Source organism: Aulonocara stuartgranti (assembly GCF_965226115.1).
Source record: "Aulonocara stuartgranti genome assembly, chromosome: 22".
NCBI classification, from domain to species: domain Eukaryota; kingdom Metazoa; phylum Chordata; class Actinopteri; order Cichliformes; family Cichlidae; genus Aulonocara; species Aulonocara stuartgranti.
The window spans coordinates 20,441,469-20,453,746 of record NC_138957.1 but is presented as its reverse complement, the minus strand read 5'-3'; the positions used below and the strand labels follow the sequence as shown (position 1 = coordinate 20,453,746).

At 42.5% G+C, this 12,278-nt stretch overlaps 1 protein-coding gene across 1 annotated transcript in view; it reads left to right on the top strand.

The window, feature by feature from the left end:
* znf704 (zinc finger protein 704) overlaps positions 1 to 12,278 on the top strand; it is a 66,633-nt gene that overhangs the window by 41,035 nt on the left and 13,320 nt on the right. Inside the window, exons 3-8 of the mRNA XM_082522079.1 lie at positions 4,054 to 4,157; positions 5,236 to 5,513; positions 8,811 to 8,911; positions 9,132 to 9,426; positions 10,479 to 10,616; positions 10,693 to 10,784. Coding sequence (XP_082378205.1) covers positions 4,054 to 4,157; positions 5,236 to 5,513; positions 8,811 to 8,911; positions 9,132 to 9,426; positions 10,479 to 10,616; positions 10,693 to 10,784 — 1,008 coding nt within the window. The remainder of the gene's footprint in view (positions 1 to 4,053; positions 4,158 to 5,235; positions 5,514 to 8,810; positions 8,912 to 9,131; positions 9,427 to 10,478; positions 10,617 to 10,692; positions 10,785 to 12,278) is intronic.

Genomic DNA, 12,278 nt, shown 5'->3' with positions numbered 1-12,278 from the left:
CGAGTCTTCAGATTGTGGACTGTGTGTATTTTGAGACCGGCCTGATCCTCCTGTTGGTTTGGCGTTGCACCTTATTGGTCTGCAGCTTGAAGACTCCAGCTCCAGTGAGAGCGCAGAAAGGTGCATATTTCACTTGCTTTATTGGATTGTCCTTACAGATTTTCCAATATGTGATTGCACACAGTCTGTTTGACATTTTACATTTTTAAAAACATTGTTAGTATTTTAAAAACATACAGACCAAAATAATTAGATTTTATAATTTAGAAAGTTACAGCAGCTTATTTATTTATGTTTATAAAAATTTATACACAGCCACAGTTGTGTTATCTTTTGTGCTGTCTTTCTATTTTTAATGAAAACTTTATTTTCTTTAGCACTACCGCATGCATTTAAATTTAGAGCTGAGGGCAGGAAGGGGTAAGAAAAACAAAAAGCAGCATGCAGGTTTATAATTACTCTGCTGCCTTTAAAATAAAGTGTGATACTGTAAGTGTCTTTATAATCTCATGGGTCTGTTGTCAGTGGACAGTGATGTACACTCTTATTTAGTTTCTAAAATAAATACCAGCCAAAATCACTTAAATCACTTTTCCTCCTCATCCTGATGCTCTGGTTGAACTTCAGCAGATCTCATTGGCATCAGTATGTTGAGTTGCTGTCATGTGATTGGCTGATTGGGTTTGTGTATTGAGTGTATGTAAATGTGAAATCATCTTGTGGGAGGGTTGTCCATGAACAGTGACATATTTGCATTTTTAGAGTAAAAGAGCTCGGGGGCAGCTGTAAAGTGAAGAGAGGTAATTCGATTTGGTAACGCTGCTTGAACAGAAGCATCGGTTAAAGCGTCCGCGGCCTTTGTTCAGGTCATTTTAAAAAAACAAAACAAAAAAAAAACCTTATCAGTCTCTAAAGGTTTAGCAGCATTAACAGCATCTATAGTGTAAACTCATTTTCCATTTATGAATAGCCAGCAGCAAGATAAAATTACATGGATCCATTTCATGTAATCTGCATTAGTAAACAAGCCCTTTACCTCCTCTCTAGTTTTCTGTTGATGAAGCTATACATCCAAGATAATGTTCCCTTTAGGAAGCTCCAGGGATCGGATATGAGAAGATGTTTTATTACAAATAAAGTGAAGTAAGAATATTAAAGCGCACAGAGACGCACACAAACATGCCAGGGTATAAAGTTCATTTCTCAGAATTCACTTACCGATCCATTAACCATCCCACCCTGTGTCACATGTATCATGTGTTTTAACGGGCCTCTCTCTAACACACACACACGCGTGCATGCATGCTCTCCCCGTGTGTTTAATTACAGCCATAATAAGCACTTGGATGGAAACTAAGTTTGATAAGGCCACTAATGACAAATGCGATTTGGGAAATTCCCTTTTCCCGCTCTCTCAGCTTCGTCCTCGTCATCTCATACATCACATCTTAATTATGAGTCTTCCTAATGTGTTTTCCTGGGATTTACTCTTTCATATTTCAAGATTGACAAAGCGCCCAGCAATTACTGTCTGTCGTTGTTACCGTGGATATAATATCTACAGTCACATGATGGCCTCCCAAGGTGACCAGGAAGTGGGTTTTTCTAATGGTGATGTTGGGTGGCTGGTTGGGGGAGATGGGGGGGTCAGGGGTAAAAGTGGCATTTGTGCGTGCAGCTCCTTTTCTTGATTTATGTGGAGGCTGTAATGACATCATATTCAACAGCCGAAAGGGTAATAAATTAGATATCAGCTAATGGAGGCTGAGGCTCTTCCTTTGTTAGCGCGCTCCTGTTCTCTGCTCACATCGCTCTTTTCTTTTCCCCTGTGAAGTAAATACGCTTTTAATTACTTTCACATAAATTTTAAAGTGTCGTTTATTCACAGCGAAACTACTGACAAGAAGATGCTGGCATTAAAGAGCCTCTCTACAACGTAAACCTGTCGTTGCATTTATATTTAACTTCTTTTCTTCTTTTTCCAATGAAAAGTCACGAAATGTCTTTTAAATAAAGCTTCACCTGTTTTATGTTTGTGAAAACTGCTCCTCAGATCTGATCAGTAAAAGTTTTTTTTATCAGAATTGTGTACATTCGACCCAGTGCTGGATCCATTTTAGGGAAATGACTGAAGTAGATTGCTAAAGTCCTGGTCACGCCGTCCTAGAGACCACCTGTCACTGGTGAAGTTGCTGCCAGCATGAAATTGGTCATAAGAAGGAATACCACGCTGGAACGAAATCCTCCCCACAATCGCTTCAGTCAGGAGTAGACGGTGTGCAAGAAAGACTGCAAATGCTTGCAAACTAGTCACTGAGCTTCAGTGAACTTTGAAAAGGTGTGACGCAAACCAGAAACTGTGAACACTCACCTTCAAAGTAAAAGCTGCATCTTTTGCTGAGGCATAGCTTTAAAAGTTTTAAGGTGAACGTTCTCCGTTTCCAGTTCGTTTCACACTTTTTTACTAAAGCTCAGAGAGTAAATGGGGAGTCTTTGCCGATCACTTGGTGTCTTCAATGCAAACCCTTGGCGACCGTGTCAATCTGCTAGGGACCAAAGAGCTCACAAGGAACTTTTTGGCGCTCCACCCTCACTGTGACCACTTTCACCTGGTAACAGGGAGCAGCCTCCAGCAAACACTCACCAACCTGTCAGGACATACACGTTTCCCTACCCTGACTGGTCTCTAGGCCAGTGTGGCTGACACATTGCTGATTGATCACACTTCCTCTCTTGTTGCTTCCCAGAGGCCCACTCTGAGTCAGCAAGAACGCTGTTCTGGGCAATGAAACCCGCTTTTAATTAACATTTAGTTACCGTTTCACCTGAGACCGCAGATTTACTTATTACCTTCCAGCAAGCATTCCCGGTAGAGATCATCTTTATGTGTTTGAGTGTTTTCACCGCTGCATGGACGTGACCCTGTCAGTGGCTCATCAGCATGCAGTCATTAAACAGCTGCACTCTTCTTTTAGCAAATAACCAGTCGTCTTTCTCCGTGTATAAACATTTTAGGAGAGCTGTCAATTATCCAAACACTGACCTAAAATTTCTTTCTCCTGTTCCTGCTGCCAAAGCAGCAAAACCGCACCTTGTTCTTCTCTGCAGGCTGGTTCCACTCTGGAAAACTTTTAGCAGATAAAGCTAGACTCACATTTTCTTTCCTCTCTGTATCTACACACAAAACGGATGCATTTAGTAACCTTAAGTTTCAATGTCAGCTGTGTTTATTGGCTTCTTAAACTGAGTCAACTTGAAACCGAGCGTGTGCCCCTCAAAACCCTTCCAAAAATAAACACTGAGAACGACATCTAGCCTTTGACTGTGGTATTCAGCGGTGGGTGTGACAGCGGTGCTTTGTTCTGTCCATTAGAAGAGGCGGTGAATGTTATTACATGTCCCCGCTCTCTCATTTTTCCTTCCTGCCCTGTTGTTTTATGTTTTTTATCAGTAGGATCGTGCACAAAGCAGAATACTGCAACACTGCAGAGACGATCAATATTGAATTTTTTTTTATGTGACTTCCTGGTATTTCTTCATTATTATTATTTTTTTGCATGCATCAGTAATGATGCTGGGTGTTGTTGTTATTGTTGTTGTTGTTGTTTTTTAACAACAGGGGTGAAGTGTGTCATCTCTGCAGCCTGCAACATCCTGTGCAGTAAATCAGTTTCCTAGTTTCTATTTGTATTTTATTCTGTTAGCTGTTTATTTTTCTTAATGGTGTCTGGGTGATTGCATCAGTCAAACAAAAAAACCCAACTTGAATGTAATTAGCAGTTTTTGCTGCAGTCATCGCAGCAGCATGGAAACCTCAACATCTGCTTTCCCTCTAAAAACACCGGGCCGAGCAGCGAAGAAGACAAACACATGCTGAGCTCTCGAGCTTCCTGTAAATGGTAATGTGCCTGTAGTGTGTTTATTGTTATCTGTTTTAAAAAGAAAAAAGTGTAATAGTCTGGACTTATTTGTGAAGAAGAGAGTTATCAGGTCTTTCTCTTTAACTGATTGGAAGCAGCTCAGTAAAGTTTTCTTTTGTTTCTGTTTCCACAGGCGGTCGGAGGAGGAAGTGGATATGGACAAAGTGACGGCCGCTATGGTGCTGACGAGCCTCTCTACCAGCCCGCTGGTGAGGAGCCCACCTGTGAGAGTCAGTGGTAAGCATCATTAGTACTAAATAAACAGCCGTAAATAAATATTTCCTTTTTATGCCTCACTTGGCTATTTTTCTAATAACATAGCAGAAGTTTTATGAAAAGCGAACTAAAACAAGTCGCTGAGCCAATAATTTGTGTGTTTTCCTGTACGCTGTGTTTCATTCCCTCACAGCTGTTATCTTGTGAATGCATGTGGAAGCTTAAGGTTGATAAATTACTGCCACCTGCTGTGCTGTAGGATCATCTCATCAATGAGCTGTGGAAATCCAAAGAAAAGCACAATGAGTCTGGATCTCTGCCACTCGGCAAAGTGGCGGAAGTCCAAAATGCCCCACAACTGCAATCTCGTGAAACCATTTAGGCGGTCTTTGTAACCAGCCTGCTGTCCTTCCAGCCGAGCAGACGCGCAGCCAACCACCGTGCACGTGGTGTCACTGCCGTACGTCATGCACAGATGAACAAACTGGGCTTTAAATGCTAACTGTACACTTTTTATCTAAATGTAGTCATGTAGTTTGAGATCACACAGCGTGCACGGAACACAGAGCACTGCTGATATCTCTCAAATGAACCAGTAGTCTTGTTGTTCTGACCACTCAGAGCCTGTGCTGCTGCTGAGCCACATCCTCTTTTATGTTAAATGTTCTGCCGAAGAAACGAGTGAAGAGAGAAGAGAGAGGCACCCTGCCAGGAAGCAGCTTCACTAAACCAAACTGGGTCTCTGTCTCTCTCACACACACATGTACAATCACTGCAAAGTTTTCCCCTGCTTCACTAAGTGAAATGCCTTTTGTGGCTGATATTCAAAAGAAACTCTTCTTTGATCTTAAAAAAAAGAAGACCTTGGAAGTGTCTCGGTGGAATCACACAACAGGAGAGTAACCTTTATTTTCTTGTGTCATAGTGAAGACTGCTTCTGGGAGGCTCTTTTTTTGTGAAGTGCAAATATAGCTGTCTGAACCTAATTGGATGTCTTGATCTCATCCTTTGTTGTGTTTGTAGCATTTACAGATATAACTAAAGAAGTTTGAGCTTCTGTTAGATAAACTCTCCATCTCCTGTTCCTCTGTGTCTTCAGAGGGTCTGAGTGGATCGTGGAAAGACAACGGCTCGGCCGGACCCTTCACCCCATCGAGCAACAGCTCCTCGGGGGGCTACTGGAGCTGGTCTGCTCCGAGCGATCAGTCCAACCCCTCCACACCATCCCCACCGCTCTCTGCAGACAGCTTCAAGCCCTTCCGTGTACCCAGCCTGGGAGGGGTGGGGCCTGGCCCCGCAGGACCTGAAGACCCCATTCTGGATGAGCAGGACGGGAGCAGCCTGCTCTTTGATGAGCCCATCCCTCGCAAGCGCAAGGTGAATAGAGTTTAGCTGGGTAAAAATCCTGTGTGGGTTCTCTGGATACTCCGGCTTCAGTCCAAAGACATGAGTTTAGTGGGGTTTGGTTAATTGGTAATTGTGAATGTGAGTCTGAATGGTCGTCTGTCTCTCTGTGTTAGCCCTGTGACAGACTGGCGACCTGTCCAGGGTGTACCCTGCCTCTCGCCTTGTGATCTTGATGCGCTTCCCCTGTCTGACACAGATGGTCTTTTTAAGGCACATTTCTTTTAAAGAGAGGGTGGAGGAGGGTGAGGCCACTGAGGTGATCATATTAGCTATATCCTTACTCAATGACAGAGCCAAGAGTAGGACAAAAAACACATGAAACGGAGTGTTTATAGCAGACTGAGCCGACTCCCTGTGAGGGATTACTTGTACATGCGTTGACCTCGTTATTTGAAATCTTTAAAGCGAGTATCACTGCTGTACAGGGAAAATCATATACACAGAAAACAAGGACGAGCATCAAATGCCCCTTCAAAATGATGAAAACCACTGCACGCTGTGTTTTCCCAACACGATTTTTCGAGTCAGTTGAATTTATGCTAATATCATCTCGATGGTTCTGTAAATTTAGCAGAAAAGAGACGAAGCCAATAAAGATTTGAGCCAAACTCAATGGTTAAACTTAATTTTTGTTAGTGTGTGTTTTTAGACTCAAAATACTGTTGAAGAACTTTAACTGTACAAAAGCAGTTATGCTTCATGGATAACAATCAGCAGCCAAGTTACCTGGTAAACATCTGCCATCAATGCAGCATCAAGAGAAATAAGAATGACTGTCAATCAGGGAGTTATCAGCACTGGATTATTTCTGATACAACCATATTAACATGGTAGCAGTTTTTCATTGTTAAACATCGGCACTGTTAGTAGTTAATCATCACGGGGTTAAGGGAAGGAGATATGATGATATGTTTCCCAGGTGCTTTTGTCCCACTTGTGGCTTCACTTTTATTACCGTGTGGTGCATTAAAAGCTTTTTTTGAAGGAAACAGTCGCACTGATCCTGATAGCAGGCATATCTGGAGGTAAGAATAAAGGTCGTGAACTTGTCTTTGAGATCCCGCCACATGTACATGAGCTGGTTGATTTCTCTTCTGCAATATTAACCTGTGAGGTTACTGATGTAATTTAGTTTCTGACTGATAGGCGGAGAGGGAAATTGGACAGGAAAGGACACAAAGCCTTTTTTGCTCCGGTCTTGAGTTTCGTGTCACGCGTCCTGGCCACACACACACTTTCTTTCACACTAATCATTTCACCTCGTCTCATCACTACGCGCCACTGACAGCTCATCACATCTACACCACGCTGCCACTCGTTATTTTGTCCGACGTATATTGCGTCGCTCTCTCTCTCTCTCTGCCTTCATCTCGGGGCTCTCCTCTGCTTATCAGCGCTCCTGTGTGCCAGTTTGCCGACGGTATCATCCATCTCCCCCTCCTTTCATTCTTTCCTCTCCCCTGCTCTCGCCTCTGTTTTCTCCCCTCTCTCTTCCGTTCTCGCTGCTTGAGTGTGTCCTCCCCAGACATTTGTCCTTAATAATTACTTCCTCAGCCTTCACGTGTAGCTCCTCTCAAAAACACAGTAATGATTTGAATTCCCTCAACGGCAAACAGAAAAGATTCTGCTGGCCTAAAAAAAAAAGAAAAGAAAAGGGGGGGGGGAAATCGATAGACTCTTTAGTGAGCTCCACGTTGGCGCAGTGTACTCGGATAATTGGGAAGATCACAAAGAAGGGCGTGGAGGGAGGAGAAAGAGAGGGAGAAACGGGAAGAGAGATGAAGGTTGTGGATGAAAAATTAAAGAGTGACTAACAGGAATTACATGAAAAAGGAAGAGAGCGCAGACGGAGGCTTGAACAGCGTCTCCGAAAGCTCCTATAATGTTGGCTTAACAAGTCGCACTCACACAATCTATACGTGCAGATGCCAGGCTTCCTCGTGAACTTATCTACATGCTACTCGCGTGCTCTTGTTTTTCTCCTGGCAGCGCCGCACCGTTTGAGGCTCCCCATTTAATTAACTGTGAAATGTTGCTTTAAAGGGGCGCACACGCTCGCCAACACACAAAATCGGCTTTTGTTACGCAAAGACAAAACAATGCAATCGGGGAAGGGGGGCACGTGATTGCTGTGTGTATGTGTGAGAGTGTTTCTGAAAGAGAGAGAAAATTAGAAATAAAACATGTTGTCAAAGTTAAATCAGCCTGCTTAACAATAGCTTGACAGACGTGGCTATAAGACCGTTTATAATAGCTCGGAGCAAGAGTGCAGGAGGGCAGGGAGGAAGTTCACGGGGCTCTTTTACTCCATGAAAACAATACACGGTCTCTGTAGGACGCCGGTGGTTTAATTACATTAGGCAGATCAGAGACACTGGAGCATCACCGCCATTGTGTCCACGGTAACACCAGAGATAGATGCTGCATTAAAGCTGTGTGTCTATTTTGTTTTCCTCCCTAGTTTTAATCTACATCATTTCAAAGTGACACTTTATAGTGTAACGCAAAGACTTTAAATATGGTATCATAAACTGATCACTCTGAAGGAGACTGCATTTTTAAAGTCCTTTAAATCCTTTAAATTCCCAACGTAAACATGGCATATCTGCATTTTAATCTAGGACAGGTATGACGTTGAACAATGAATACTAGCAGGGTGTTAGTGAGGCAGTGCAGCAGCATGTTTAATCTGAGAAATTTCATTTATCTCCATATATCGCCTTAATTTTGTAAATTATGGTTATTTTACTCTAAAAACAGCCCCTACATCAGAATGTTGTAATTTCTATGTATGTGTTTGTTCGTTTAAAATAAAATGGCATGTGATGTGCAAAAAAAGAGCAAGTTGCAATTTAAATTTTACACTTTTTAAATGGATTATAATAGTACAGTGGATATATTTTTTTGTACCTACTTTGCTACCTGAGCGAATTTTCATTTCTGTGCAGTCTTAAACGAACTGTAATGTTATCAGTGACTTTATACTGTACATTGTCCACTTGATTAGGTACACCTGCTCGTTAATGAAAATGAGAGTTTTTCTATAACCTAAAAAAATTTTTTTCTGTAACCTTTATCTGAACATGTCTGTGGTGCAGATAAACTTTTTCCGTGTTAATGGCAGATATTAAAAAACACATCCTTCAGAGAAAAGAAGCTTTCATGTGTACGATTTCTTGTTATGTACCCTGCAGTTGTTGCGTGTGACTCTCTGAAGTTGGCATCAGAGCGCCAGCGAAACACTGATGTGCTGTGTGTCTCCTGCAGAACTCCATGAAGGTGATGTTCAAGTGCCTGTGGAAGAACTGTGGCAAGGTGCTGAGTACTGCCGCTGGCATTCAGAGACACATCCGCACCATCCACCTGGGGTAAGACACAGACGGTCTGCATACACACCTGAGATAAAGTCCACTCGAAGCCTCAAAAACGGCTCTGCTGCTCATATCCTGCCTCTGGTTGATGACTTACAGGTTATCAGCATAGTAATATGTCCCAGTGATACTGGATAGATGGCTAACCTGACCTTTAGGTGGAGATTTACATTCATGATGTATTTCTGTCTGTCCTGCCCCTGCGCTCGTCTCCCAGTCGTAACTGTGACTCAGACCTCAGCGACGGTGAGGAGGACTTCTACTACACGGAGATTAAGCTGAACACGGACTCGGTGGCCGACGGGCTGAGCAGCCTGTCCCCAGCTTCGCCCTCTGTCCTGTCTCCCCCGCCTCCTCCCCCGTCTCCTCTCCCCTCGGTCAGCCAGCTGCCAGACTCCCATAAACCGACTCAACCCTCTGACACCAAGGAGCCCCACGCCGGCGGCACCACGCCGCTCAGCCGCTCTGCACCCAGCGCTCTCTACCTCATCCACACAGACCATGCCTACCAGGTGATGAAGACTTATGTGCTCTGTATACGTCCCTCAGTTTCTCACACATTACTATCGAGGTCCTTGTTACGCTGACGATGTGTCACAGTGTTCGTAAACACACTAAAGATCTCGCAGCGACTTGTGGTCCCTCCCTCCCTATAGCAGCTGTGCTAACAGTTGCGGTCTATCAACACACAAGCAGCAGGTTTGAATAATTAATTAAAGGTTGAAAAATGACACAATTTATCTATTTTAGCCTCGGTTTTCAGATTATTGTTTGAAGAATAACCGCCATTAGCTTTCCATTAATATCTGTGCATCTAATATTAATGCAGAGCTGCACGCTTGAGGTCTGACATGAGTAGTTATGTTTCTGATAAAGGCCAAAAATCTGCCTTGAAAAAAACCTTCTTTGAATAAAGTATATTTATCCGACCATTAAAATCTACCTCACCTAGAAAATAACAAAAGAGGGTTTTTTTTAACAAAAAAATGTAATAGAAAGAGAAATCTGACCCAAAAAAAGAAACCTCCTCTGGGTAAACTCGGTGTCAGAAAAGATGGAAAAGTCCCATCTCCAGCCAATCAGTAGCCTGCAGTATAAACATGTAAAGGACAGGTGTAGTTTCTGGGTAAAAAAAAAAAGGGAAGTCATTCACCTGCTTTCTTTCTAATGGCCAGCAGGGGGAGACTCCCCTGGTTCCAGTTGATACTAAGTCTATGGGGAACAGACCCTCAGCTCTGTTGGTTGTGACATCATTAACACTTTTCTGATTAGTTTATGGTCTTGAGCACAAAATGATAATTTTATAAATTATGGCTTTAATTGGAAGCAAAAAAAGAGATTAAAGCAAGGTATGCTTCAGGGCGCTTGATCATTAAATCGAGTTTCAAAGCAGAAAAAAATGTTCAGCTTGAGGCTTCGTAAGAGGATTTCACTAACCACTGTCTGACATCCCAATACAAAGAAGCTCTGCATCAATTAACAAATACTAAAATAAATAAAAGTATTCCAATATGCTGAATTTAAATAAAAGTTAAAAATAGTGACCTTTGACCTCTGCCTTCAGGCCACGGCTCCAGTGTCCATCCCATCCAGCAGCAACAACAACTCGGCCGGCTCGGCGTCCACCAGCTTCACTCCCACCAACAGCTCCAGTTTCAGCATCTCTTGGCAGTCGCCACCCGTCACTTTCACCGGGACCACGGTGAGAAAGCCTGGCTCAGCCTTTGCTTTCACGCAGCTCGTCTTTCTCTTATTCATGATCTGCTCTCGTTCTCCAGGTGTCTCCCAGTAAAAGCCAAGGATTTGGTGACCAACGTTCCCAGACCATTGCAGTGCTTTCGTCCCCTCCCAGAGCCACCGCTGCCCTCAGGTACTGGACTCTCACAGAGTCTCACCTTATGACTGGTTATAGCTTCAGTTAAAGGTCGAATTAAACCTTTCTCTTTCAGCTTGTTTGGTGCAACCTGAAAAATGGAATAAGGCTCTGATATGTGTTTATCTATCTCTGCAGTAGGGCTGAACGATATATCGCATTTGCGATAATATCGCGACATGATCAAGTGCAATTTTCTAACCGCAAAGGCTGCGATTATACTCTGGACATGTCCAAATTCATGGGCTGCATCCTCCTGAGGCCGCATTTGTAGACCGATTACGTCACAGCGACGTGCCGAAGGCTGTCCAAATTACTACCATATCCCAGAATTCATGCGGCCCAGCCAAACTCCAGTTTCCAGCAATGGCGGCCGCTACTAAGTTTTAAAATTACTCATACTAATCTTTCTGGGTCACAAAATAAACTTTTAACATATTTTCAGGTGAGAAAGTAGTTGTGTAAACATCAAATATCTGCTCGGTTTATCAAGATATCCCATATTTGCAAAAATGCTTCGACGTTTTCAGAGGCGTCTGCTACCCACCAGCTCGACAGCTAGCCGGGAGCTCGAGGATTACTGATGCGGCCGAGAACGGCACAACTCCCGGCACATCATTTTCAGATCACCGCGGAGTTTCGCTGCTCGGGTTAAACGTAATATATAAGTCACTTAGACAACCTAAAAATGTTATTGTTGGGCTTTTTTCAGTGTTTTGTTTGTTCGTGAGTAAATCGGTTTGGCTGAGATTAAAGTTATTAGATTAGATAAAATAAAACTTTATTAATCCCCCGGGTGGGTTCCTCCTTGGTTTTCACACAGCTGACTAAACGTCAAACAGAAAACTTATTAAACAGAAGTATGAGACAGTCGAGAATTTACACCAGTGTCTGGTTATATTTTAGATAGCAAGAAGCAGACGGCCGAGTTTATTAAACTCCACCGAGACAGCGGTGACGCTAATCAGAACTAGACCGTCCAATTTCACGCCTTTAAACTTTAAAGGCGTGTTTGTGTGTGTGTTTATACAATTGCTATTATGTTTGCACTTTATGTGTAATGTTACTGACTGCAGAGATCAGTAAGATGTGTGTATTTTTTATTTATTAGTTTTATTTATTTAATATTATTTTTTAATTGAATGACTGTCTAGTAGTTCACAGATGTCGAAAAACTGAGTGTGGTAAAGCCACTGATTTTTTTTATGTATATTTCTGCAATCTGCACATTGTACTGACTTTCATTTTAATGTTTACACCAGGGTTCCTTGTCAGCACTTTATGCTCAGATGTTTGTAAGCTAAAAATAAACTATTGTGTATGTTCAAATATACTGTTGTGATTGAAGAAGTTAAATAAAAATGTCAGTCATCAATTCATGCATCACCTCATGTCATCATAACAGAGGTCTGTCTTCCAGGAAAGAACAGTTTAAAATTAATGTAATATAGTATTGGCCATACTATATGATGTATTGCTTGTCTTTGTTTA